The following is a 12,267-nucleotide window of genomic DNA, read 5'->3' on the forward strand; positions in this document are numbered from 1 at the left end:
GATACTGGGACAGTTTTCTTTTCACATTAAGTGCTTTGCGAATATTGTTCCACTGGGCATTTAAAGTCAATAAAACACAGCCTTTCTTGCCCCACAGTGGGGGCTCAATAAAGGCCTCTCAATCTGTTAGGAGCAATACATAAAAGAGTAAAGACTTTGAAAAGTGGCTGTGACCTTGCCAGCCCCTTTCCTGGGTATCAGGAGGAATGCCTGTACGACCCAAACTACCACGTAGAGCCTTCCTAAACCTGGGTAACGAAGGCCTTAATTCTAGATATGGAAAATTAGATAGTTTAATGGCGTTGATATATACTTTTGGGGCAAATGAACTGCAGAACAATTAAAGGCCATTATCCCTTTCTAAATTATTCCTCTCCTTGAAAAAGTTAAGTCGTTTGACTTGGAGAAATTAACCATTTAACTGCTAATCATTAATTTGTTTTACATGGTTTTTCATAACCAATAAAAAACAATGATTTTTGTTTTTGCTTTTTCTAAATCTTTGCCTTGGGAAGGCTAAGAAAATGGACTTAAAGTACTAAATTTGACGGACCTATATTTTTTAAAAAAATTTGGTTTAATGCTTTCTACTCAGTTAAAAAAAAAATCTCAGAAAAAGCCTTACAAAAAATTCACAGTTAAAACTGAATCAAGTCCAAGAAGTGACTATATTTGCATAACTTGATCCGTATTTGGAAGCAAATTCCACTGAAGACAACAATGGAAGCTTATCAAATCAGAATTTCACATAGATTTTCCATAGTCCTACTAATGAATACTGACTCATTGGTCAGCTATGGTGAAAATTTAATGGAGCTCTAAGATAGGAAATCTACCATCAGAGTATGTTCAGTGGTTCCATTACATCATTATGAAAACTGCATTAGGCATCCAGTTTCTCTGCTGCTTGCTAAGACCAATTCTAGAGCACTATGGTTATTAAATCCTTAGCATTTTGATTGGGGTCAGATGCTGACACTGAATTAAAACCCTCTTTATTTTGCCACAGTCATGAAAAATGTAGACTTTATGTAAGATTGGGATTGTTAGAGCTGTGAATCTGGGTTTTTTTTTTTTGGTCTCTTTTCTGGGGGGTCACACCCACAGCATATGGAAGTTCCCAGGCTAGGGGTTGAATTGGAGCTGCAGCTGCTAGCCTACGCCACAGCCACAGGAATGCAGTATCCTAGCTGTGTCTTCGACCTACACCATAGCTCACAGCAACGCCGGATCCTTAACCCACTGAGTGAGGCCAAGGATCGAACCTGAGTCCTCACGGATTAGTATCCGTCAGGTTCCTCACCACTGCGCCATGATGGGAATTCCTGTCTAGCTTTATCAGCAGGTGGCATGCTACTGGATCTTTCCAAAGAAAATTATAATCTATGGGATACATTTTACAGTAGAATTAAAGGTACTAATATATTACTATATGAAGTTGGATAAATAAAAGATGAATGCTGTCTGTGGCACTGAAAAGGACACTTTAGAGAGTAAAAATCTGAGATGATAAGACTGATTTAAAGCGTTAGCTCTACTCCCAAATGCTTATATTCCAAGAACTTTCCACTCTATTCATGATAGCTACCCTCATGCTTCATAAAACTTCACCTTCCATGATTGATCCAGCATGCTAGATCATTTTTTAAAATGGACTGAAATTGATATGTCAAAGTTATTGTCAACTATTTAGATAATCCTCCTACTAATTAGAGATCTACTCTACCCTGTTCCTGAGAAATAACTGTATATTAAATCATTTTTTGATATCTATGTGGATCAATCTTTCACCTTTGTTTTCAAAGTTTATTTTAGGACTTTATGTTAGCCCATTTTCAAATTCTTTCTTGTATTTAATTTTTAAAATATATCTATCAGTTTGAAAATTTGAAAACCAGGAAGAATAAGGGAAATGATGCACATCTTCTTCTTAGAAAAATAATGCATTTGGCCTGTGTGATCTATGAGGTGATTTCCAGTTATAGAAATCTACATCACTGGTTTAATCTATTCACCCATCCTTTCACCTTTCTGGCACACTATCAGTAATAACAACAGTAATGAATGATAATAATAATATTAACAATAGCAGAGGACATTTATTGAGTACTTATGTCCTAGAAACTCTGTGAAATCTTTTAAATGCATTACCTCATTTATTTCTTTCAACAGTCTTTTCAGTGGTGGTGGGTATAAATGTCCCCATTTAAGAGAAGAGGTATTTGAGGCTCAGAAAGATCATAACTTGTTCAATGTTAATACTAGCGAGTGGTAGAACCAAGAACTGGATTCTGATTACAGTCTCATGCCAGAGTCTGTTTTTCTATTTTGGTGGCCAGGTTGGTCTAGGATATTTTATTTATTTATTTATTTATTTATTTATTTATTTATTTATTGCTTTTTAGGGCCACACTTGTGGCATATATAAGTTCCCAGTCTAGGGGTTGAATCAGACCTGTAGTTGCTGGCCACAGCCACAGCGATGGAAGATGTCAGAGAGGTCTATGACCTTCACCACAGCTCATAGCAACACTGGATCCTTAACCCCACTGAGCAAAGCCAGGGATTGAACCTGCATTCTCATGGATACTAGTTGGGTTTGTAACCTGCTGAGCCACAATGGGAACTCCTAGGCTATTTTGTTCTTTACTTTAGATATATTATTTCATTTAGACTGGCTTCTCAATCTTCCAGTTCTCAAATCTATGTTTTCATGACATCCTATGATACAACTTTTATTTTCTCAGGATTTGTTTTCTGGACAACTGTTTTTTCCCTCTGTTATAGAGCAGAAGATTTAAAAAATAACCTAAAAAAAAATACCCCAATACTTCTTAAGAGCTGAATAACTATGGACACAGAGGCACAATTATTTACCACTGTTACAGTAAAAGTATAAAATATTCTGTACCTTTAATAAGTCCTTTTTCTTGCAGAGTTTTCAGAGAAGGTCTTCGAGTAATAAACTTCTTTAATCTGCTTTTAACTCGGTTTTTGTCGCTTGTATCAGAAGCACTATGATGAAGTCTGAACACTGAAGATTAAAAAAAAGTCAGAGGCTTTCGGTAAATTTTTCCTTTATGATTATTACTTTATGCAAATATGAGTAGAAAACATTAGTTATTGGACAGCTACCTGAATTTAGGTAGTTTAGGCCCTTCTGTTTAGATAGGGCATAGGGGTAAAAATTTGCCCACATGAAAATATTAGCTCTACTGCAACATGAATGTGTAATGAGAATGTGGTTTGCTCCATATAGTCAAAATTTATTTTCACATTCATTCTCTCATATTTACCCTGATAACCTTGAATCTGGATAATTCCATGTAATTATATCTATACACAAAATTGTAGATATGAAAAATTCATCTAAATTGGGGGGAAAAGCTCTTGTTAATTTTAATTAATTATGATTATATATGGTTGTTGGAAATTTAGTCATCTCTAAAGGTCCTACTTTCCCTAATATCCTTTTTTTATAGCTTTTATTTTTATTTTATTGATTTATTGATTTTTGCTTTTTTAGGACCACACCCATGGCATATGGATATTCTCAGGCTAGGGGGTAGAATCAGAGCTACAGCTGTCAGTTTACACCACAGCCACAACAACATGGGATCCCCTATACATTGAGCTAGGCTGGGGATCAAACCCGTATTCTTGTGGATACTAGTCAGATTTGTTTCCACTGTGCCACAACCAGAACTCCTACCCCAATAATTCTGCCTATCTTCTTTATTAGGTTAACCCAAAGTAATTTCTTTTTTATTAAGCAGATATTTCCTATTCTTCTTAATGGTGTGAAATTATCTTTAGTTGAAATTCTTTAATACATATTGCCTCAAAGTTTTTCCATGTCTTCATCAGTCCCCCATCCTCAGCTTCCTAGCCTCACTGTTATTTTCAAACTTAGGTGTGTGCCAAATTCATTTCCTAAGCAAATATATTGAAAGTCTACTGATTATTACGGTTCCACTCTAAAGTTTATGAATTTCGTGATGAACATAACACTTAAGGTCCATCCCTTTATTTAGCCTGGAGTCTAAATAGATTCAAGATATGTTATTATCAATTACTTTATTAACAGACTTATTAATAATGTTTTTTATTCATAATTCATAAAATGATAGGAGTTTATTACCTCTATGACAAGATACATATCTTAGCTGGGCCCTTCGCTGTTTTAACCCAATATTGATGGGTTAACTCAATAACCCAGTTATTGATGTCATGTGACGATTTGGGGCACTTGAGTAGGTTGCCCTGTGCAGGATAAGGATGTTGAGAAGCCTCTCTGGCCTCTACCCAAGATATACCAGTAGCACCTTCTCCTCAGTTGTGAAAATCAAAAATGTTTCCTGGGGGAAAGGAAGGGGAAAAGAGCTTCCTGCTGAGAATCTTTCCCTTAAATTGAAGGAAAAGCTGATAGGACCTGCTAAAGTTCCCATTTATTAGTGGTGAAAGGACTACTCACACATTGACAAGATGTAAAGGGACTGTGAAAACCAAAAAACAAAGTATTATTCTAATATATCGCTCTATAAATAGCAATATATACGTATATATAAAACATATATCACTTTATATAGCATCTATCTGCTCTCTATATATTAAATGAATTGGTTGTAAAAGTACACCACTACCATATGAAGGTGATCAATGGATCTCTTACTTGAAAGTGTTGGGAACCATTGTGTAGACCAGAGCTTACCAACTACTGTACCTGACAGGACAGTTATGCTGGGTGAGCATTATGGATTCCCTTAGTTCTCAGGGTAACAGAGCAGGACCAAGGCAGCCTGAGCCCCTGGGAAGTTGCCATGGATTATGCACAGTCTTATGTATTTATTCCAATGAGCTACACAAATATCATTTCTTGTGTATTTTAAACTTAAAATGGTTTGAGGAGCACTGCTTTAGACCTGCATTGTCCAATATGGTAGCTACTAGTCACTCACAGCAACTGAATACTTGAAATTCATCTTGTGCCATGGGTTGAAATAATAATGTTTTGGTTTTTGTTAAATAAAATATAGTATTAAATTAATATATAATTAAAATATATTTCCTGTTACTTTTAAAAATATGACTACTAGAAGATTTTAATGATATGAAGATTTTAATGTTTCTCAGATATTTCTCTATAGTGCTGCTAGATGAAAAAAATAATGAACACAAAAAAATGAACACTACTGATACATGTCAGTGCTGGAATTAACTGTTGTGGATAAAAATGCATATGACCGATGTAGTAATAATACAGCATGGTATGGAGTATGAATTATAAGAGACTAAGGGATTTTGGAGGTGGAACTGACCTCAGTCATTTTGGAGAAATAGCACATGCCCACAACTGCTTTTATGGGACCATGAATATCGGGCAGTAATTGATTCAAAATGGTATGATTGGAAGAGTCTTTTTTAGCATCTTAATATACCATGCTTAAATGCTATCCTATCAACTTTAGTCTGGGACTGGTTATATATGATGTGATCTGTTCCAACTTATAGCTGTATCAAAGTCCCATGAGTCTGAGTTCTAGTGTTGGAAGCTAAAGGAACTCTTAATATCCCTCAAGAAAAAATCTGCCTCAGAGAAATTTTGGTCTCAAGTCTGCTTGTGAAATGATACAGAATAATCAATCTAAATTTTCACAGGTTACCAAAGGTAATGTTTTCTATTTCTAGTCTCACCTCAAAATCTTGTCATTTTCCATGACACAATGTCAAGAAATTCAGGGCCAAAGGAGGTATTTTTCTGTCATTTACTGACTAGTTAAAATGATATGATTAAAAAGTCGTTTGCAAATTAAAACACACACAATATAAATGTGAGATTATGAAAATAATTATCGAGTGAGTTATAGGTTTTTGGAACCCATTAGGCATGCTGGTAATAGTACTCTTAATTAGAGAGGTGTATATGTATATTATATTGCTTTTAATACTACCATCTGGTTCCACATGTGAGAAATGTATGTAAGGTGCACTAGTTTTTCATGGAAAATGAAAGTATATTTTTAAACACTTTAGCTTGACTCCTTCTCTTACAAACTGAGAAACTAGCAGAGTCTTGGATATGATTATACTGTTTTTAACATAACCAAACTCTCCAAAGTTGCCTCTAATGATGACTTTCCTGGAGACAGACTAGAGAGTCAGCTTCCATTTCCTGATGCCATAAATAATCGTCCTCAGATGACAAGTCAAATTACAAGGCCTTTGCCATCATTTATTCTGCTCATTTTGTACCAAGGAGAGTTATGCAGAAGTTAAAGTCAATAGATGGCTATAATATATGGCATACTTTCTATTAACCAAATAACTTGAAAGCACTATAAATACAAACTAAAAATGTAAAAAGCACATGGTTATAAAGCAAAGTCCATCACTGGGCCCCTGTAAACAGCAGTAAAAGTCTTTGAATATTGTGGTTTACAAATCTGATTTTAACAGCCAAACTTATAAAACAGTTTACGCTTTTCTGTTGTCAAGGGAGAAAAACTTGCCAAATTGTTCATTTTAAGTAAATACAACATAACCAATTAAGGAAAGCAAAATTTAAACACATGCCTATGATAATCAGGACATAGTTTGCTTCTGATTTCACTACTGATTTTAACAGAACAGTGTTCCTTCCACTTTCCCACAGCACCCAAATGACCCCACACATACTTTTAGAAACTTGTAATCACACAGTGCAAATAAAAGGACACTTTACTGGAAAATACACAGTGTGGTACAATAATCCATCATTTATGAAAAATAGAATTCAGCCTTTTCTTTTTCCTCAGAGATTCAACTACTTTTTGAGGGTGAAGCTTACTGCAATTTAAAGATTTATGTTAAGCCAATGAGCAATTTTTTTTTTCCCCAGTCCCATTTAAACTTTTTATTTAAAAATAAAAAGAGACTAAAGAGATATGGGTTTAAATTCCAAAGCATTTAATCTGATTTACAGAGGAATCACTCTTAATTCTACATATTTTCACCTTCATGAAAAGTTAACTTAACTTGGATTAACTTTCCAGGTGTTCTAGAATTTACTTTTATTTCCTTTATGCTCCATTTTTTTTTCCCACTGATAGATGATCTTTTCTTTAAAGCCCAAACAAATGGAATATTTTTCAAAGCTTAACAATTTTGAATAACAATATGCAATTTAAGTCTCATACTCAAAGGCCAAAGGCATTAGCTTTAAGTACCATTCTTAGAGAGTGGAGAGATTTAATTGGTGTTAAGGTTGCTCATATCATATAATAGTTAGGATCCTGGGCTTTTCAAGATGATCTTCAATAAATATCATTACATATAAGAATAAGGCATTAGTCCAACACAAGTTTTGTGCCTGACACAGCCATTATGGTATTAAAACACCTTGGAATGCTTATTGTAATGGATGCCCTGTGTATATTATTTTCCAACTTTAGTAATGGGAGGGGGGAGAAACACAATTTGGAGGATGAACATCCACTACCATTTTTTTAAGGGATGGGAACCACAAAGGAAAAACCCTTAAATCTTCCAGAATACAACGGTTTGGATAACATGATCCAGAATTGTGAATCTGCCAGAATTTTTCTTGCTAGGGATCTTATTTTGAAATATCTCCTTTTTCTGCCAAACTACTGTTCTCGCGGTATTCCCATGTTACAATTACATGTTGTTGATTTTTTTTTTTTTAATTTGGAAATGCTGGGAGAGTAACATTTCAGAAACATTGCTAAAGGAGAGTCATTACCCTGCAGAAATGCTATTATGAACAACTTTCTAGGCTAATTGTTGTCACTTTTTTGGTAGGGTTTTACATAGGGATCAACATCAAGTATAGACAGTTGTATTGCAGCTAAGAGCTCCCAAAACAGGGTCTCAGAGGATGTTCAGAGCAAAGCTGGCAGCAGTTGCCAAGTACAATCATCTTACCATGCTGCAGTGTTCAGAGAGGGAGCTCCAAAAAGAAATGACAAAATAGGGTTATATCAGGCTCTTCATCCCCAGAGATTCCCAAACACTTCTCAAACCATCACATGGATTACATAACAAAGTACTGATTGCCTCCGCTCATATTTTCCAATACAACCTTCTTGTATTTGGAATTACCCCATGGTACCACTTTGTAAACTACAGAAACAAGAGCACCCTACCCAAAACTGAGAATTAAATTTTATTAAATTTCTTTTTAGCCTCCTGCCTGATTCCTTTCCAGAGCATACGAGCTTGCTCTAATTCATTAGGCTGTAATAAGTACTGCTTTGCTATCTCCAGAGTGATGTTTTAGAGCTCAAAAAACTGCACATAACTCCCTATGTCAGAGTGGGCAGGACAGGTAAGTTTGGGCTTAATGTACTGTTGGTCATTTAATACCTCTTTTCTTTCGCATGCTAAATGTAAAGAGAAGTCATAATTTCAACCCCTTGAGAAACAAAGTTATCGAAACTTTAAAGGTGATTTATTTGAAACACAAACCATGATTAAATCTGGAAATAATCGGAAGAGGGAATGTAGGGCATTTTAACAGCAGTGCTTTGTTTTAACCTCTTAATTCCCACTTAAACATTGTAGATATATGAAATAATCAGTTGGAAACAGAAGAGTATAAAAACATCTCTCCAGTGATTCATATTTATGCTATATACTCATTTAAAGAGAGGTGAGATTTCAAACACAGAAAATTTTTTATTTTAGACTAAATTATCTAGTTTAAATAGAAAAACCTAACCACATTTTTACGTTTTCAGTGTCAATAAAGAGGTTACAGTTTACTTTAATGGCCCTGTCGTTCAGCTCTATGAAAATGCCATAACTGTTTTTTGTTTTTGTTTTTTTGTTTGTTTTTCTTTGTTTTTGTTTTTTAGTAATGTGTAAATGCTTCATTGTCTTTCATGTGTAGGCATAATATTTTTATTTTGATGATGACTATTTCTTAGGTGTGCCTATGATGATAATGCATTTCTATAGTATGAGTTGGGATGTTATATTTAGACTTTTTTTATAGCATTTAGCATAGCTTTAAGTTACTTAAAGAATAACATTCATAGTGGTTATGATGATGATGACAACTTCAAAACTGTACTGTGAATATTGAGTGATTTCATCACAAATATAATTTTCTTTCAATTGTAAGTCCATCTGGTTTCTTTCTGTGAGTCAGAGTTGCAAAATATTTTTGCATCAAAGGTTGTGGAAATACTATGTAGTCATACACAAAAAAAAAGTAAAGAAGAAAGAAAAAAGAGAAAATATACCTAAGTAGTAAAAAACTATGGCATATGTAGAGACATAAGATGACATTTTTCTTCCTGGAACAGAATCAGATTAAGTATTAGACGTAAAGATTCAGATAATCAAGATATTTTCTACTGACTAGATATTTTATCTTGGCTTCTTGCAACTTTTTTTTTTTTTTGTCTTTTTGGGGCTGCATCTGTGGCCTGTGTAGATTCTCAGGCCAGGGGTTGAATCAGAGCTACAGCTGCCAGCCTACACCACAGCCACAGCACCTTGGGGTCTGAGCCGCATCTGTGACCTACACCACAGCTCATGGCAACCCTGGATACTTAACCCATTGAGCGAGGCCAGGGATCAAACCAGCGTCCTCATGGATACTAGTTGGGTTCATTAACCACTGAGCCACAACAGGAACTCCAGCTTCTTACAACTTGATGTGGTGTTGGTAAAACTTCGATAATTTTGCAAATAAAGCAAGGAGTTACTGAGCTAAGGAAATGGGTGGTTTTGAGAGCAAAATTGCTAAAAAGAAAAAAAGAAAAAAGAAAAATAACAGGGCATCGATCCAGACAAAGGGCGCCATGAAGTAGAAATATAATTTCCATGAGGAAAGGCTGTATATGAAAATACAGGAATGAGTTCTCACTGAGTGAGAGAAAATAAGCCATTGCTGAATCAAAGGAGAAGAGCATTAGAGATGTATGTGAGCATCAGTCCACAAACAGAACACAAAAACCAACGGAGATATAGGCAAGGCACTTCCCTCCATAGAGGAAATAGCGTGACAAAATTTTAAGAAATGAACACAGATTTTTGTGGAAAAAAAAAGTCAAGCTGGATAAAGAAATAATATTCATATTTAAGAGTTTTAGACAATTTCCACACTGATTGTACATACTGACTCAGATCCTAGACCATGATTAGTAGTATTTGAATTGGTGGGTGGTATTAAAATATCCTCTCCATACAGACATAAAAAGAGAGTGTTACCACTATGAATTTTGTGTGTGCACATGTATTTGTACTTTTGTGAAATGTGCCTACAGATACTGCATCCTTAGCAGCTACAGAGGGGAGAAATACATGACAGCTTTGAAGTTTTTTCTTTAATCTCTAAACTCTTGGCCCTAGGTGTGATCGAGAATATGATACAAATGTATCCTTAATTTTTCAAGCATAAAATTTGCACCAGGACATGAAAATATATACTTCAGACATAAGCAGTTTGAGAAATTTCTCAAGTCAAAAAAATCAAGGCAGTTGCCTTTATGGTGCAGTGGAAATGAATCCGACTAGTATCCATGAGGATGTGGGTTTAATCCCTGGCCTCACTTGGTGAGGATGTGGGTTTAATCCCTGGCCTCACTCGGTGGGTCAGGAATCTGGCATTGCCATGAGCTGAGGTGTAGATCACAGAGGTGGCTCGGATCTTGCCATTGCTGTCTGTGGCTGTGACGTAGGCTGGCAGCTGTAGCTCCAATTCAAACCCCTAGCCTGGACACTTTCATATGCTGCAAGTGCAGCCCTAAAAAGTAAAAAAAAAAAAAAATCAATACTTGAGAGGAAGTGCTGAAATAAAGTGCATATTTAGATTGTGAAAAAAGTTTTATATATTTATAAAACTTTTCTCACAATATAAATATTATAATTATATATATATACTCAATTAGATATAATAATACATATAGTATTGATGCTTTAGAACAGTCTCAATTTCCACTTTTACTAGCCAATCTGACCATCCTAAAATCACATGCATTATTAATAAGGATGAATGGTTTTAGAGTACTTGCAATGTGGCAAGGGACTACTAGGTTGTCACTTCTCATTTAATCCTTACAGTCAGTCATTATTGCAGGTTCTCTTACTGCTGTCAATTCTGCAAATTGGAAATCTGAGGTTCAGAGAGGTTAAGCCAAGTAGCAAATAGTGACTGAGCAAGAAATCAGAGAACTGTCTGATTTCAAGCCCCAGGCCCCACTGCCTGCCTCTCTGTTTCGAAGTGCTATCAAAGTTCTAAGGACACAGAGATATGGCAGTTGTGCCCCACTGTGACTGTGGAGTCAAGTACTTCCAGTCGAAGGCTTTATATCTGCTACGGGTGAACTACTGACTGAAAATCACTCTAGGTGGTATGCATCACTGTAGACCTAAAACAGGAAATGAGTTGCCTTGAGTGCGATTAGTAAATCACAGTTCAGCAACAGAGTTGATAGCCGAATACTCTCTAGATTGCCAGTCAGAACAGCTGAAGATGGCTTCTGGGTTGCACAGAGCAATAACAACCATCAACACAAACTGAGCTTTCAACTGCTGGGCAGAAAGTGAGTATGAGAATCATTCACCATGCTGCAAGAGGCTCTATGTAGCAAGGCAAGAATCAATATTAGAAATAGAGATAAAGGGGGGAGATTGGGGCTTCCTTCTAAGCAAAAATGCCTACTGGTCCAGGTGGTTCTTTTTTAGTCCTTGTTCTTCACCATCACAAAATGTTTTCTCAAAAACAGATGATGCACAATTAGTCCACAATTGTATAAGCACATACATTCATGTCTACAAACTCCGTAGTTTTTCTTTCAGTCAAATTAGGATTCTCATTCTTTTCCGTGCCCAACCACAGAGTCTGCTTGTATTATTCCTAGTTGCTTCATAGGAGTAAGAGTTAGTTTAGGATCAGCATTTAGGGGGAAAGCAGATAAGAACAATTAATATGTAGCTTCCTTCCAACAGTTAATGCTCTTCCTTTTCAAAAAAAAATGTGTCTTCCATTCTCTTTCATGCATTCCTTCTCTGTCTTTTGAAATCTACAGGCTTAGAATTTTGAATTTCAACTGTCACCTAACAGTGGTAGGATCGTATTTAAGCAATATAAGTTCTTTTTGCCTCTATTTTCTTATCTGTTAAGTGGTGTTGACAACATCTCCACCAGGGATCATTGTGTCAAGTAACTGTCCTCATATAAACAAACCCCCAGCACAGATTAATTATTATGAACAATGATGTCATAATAGTTACCCTGTATCACAATCATGGTTGTAA

At 35.6% G+C, this 12,267-nt stretch overlaps 1 protein-coding gene across 9 annotated transcripts in view; it reads right to left on the reverse strand.

The window, feature by feature from the left end:
* ARHGAP15 (Rho GTPase activating protein 15) overlaps positions 1-12,267 on the reverse strand; it is a 619,215-nt gene that overhangs the window by 255,585 nt on the left and 351,363 nt on the right. For 8 of the 9 annotated variants that reach the window (XM_047772000.1, XM_047771999.1, XM_047772006.1 and 5 more), the window contains one exon: positions 2,912-3,034. The exons of the other annotated variant lie outside the window; for it this stretch is intronic. In XM_047772000.1, the coding sequence (XP_047627956.1) occupies positions 2,912-3,034 (123 nt within the window). The remainder of the gene's footprint in view (positions 1-2,911; positions 3,035-12,267) is intronic. 9 annotated transcript variants of the gene reach the window in all.

Source organism: Phacochoerus africanus, chromosome 3 (genome assembly GCF_016906955.1).
Source record: "Phacochoerus africanus isolate WHEZ1 chromosome 3, ROS_Pafr_v1, whole genome shotgun sequence".
Lineage (NCBI taxonomy): Eukaryota > Metazoa > Chordata > Mammalia > Artiodactyla > Suidae > Phacochoerus > Phacochoerus africanus.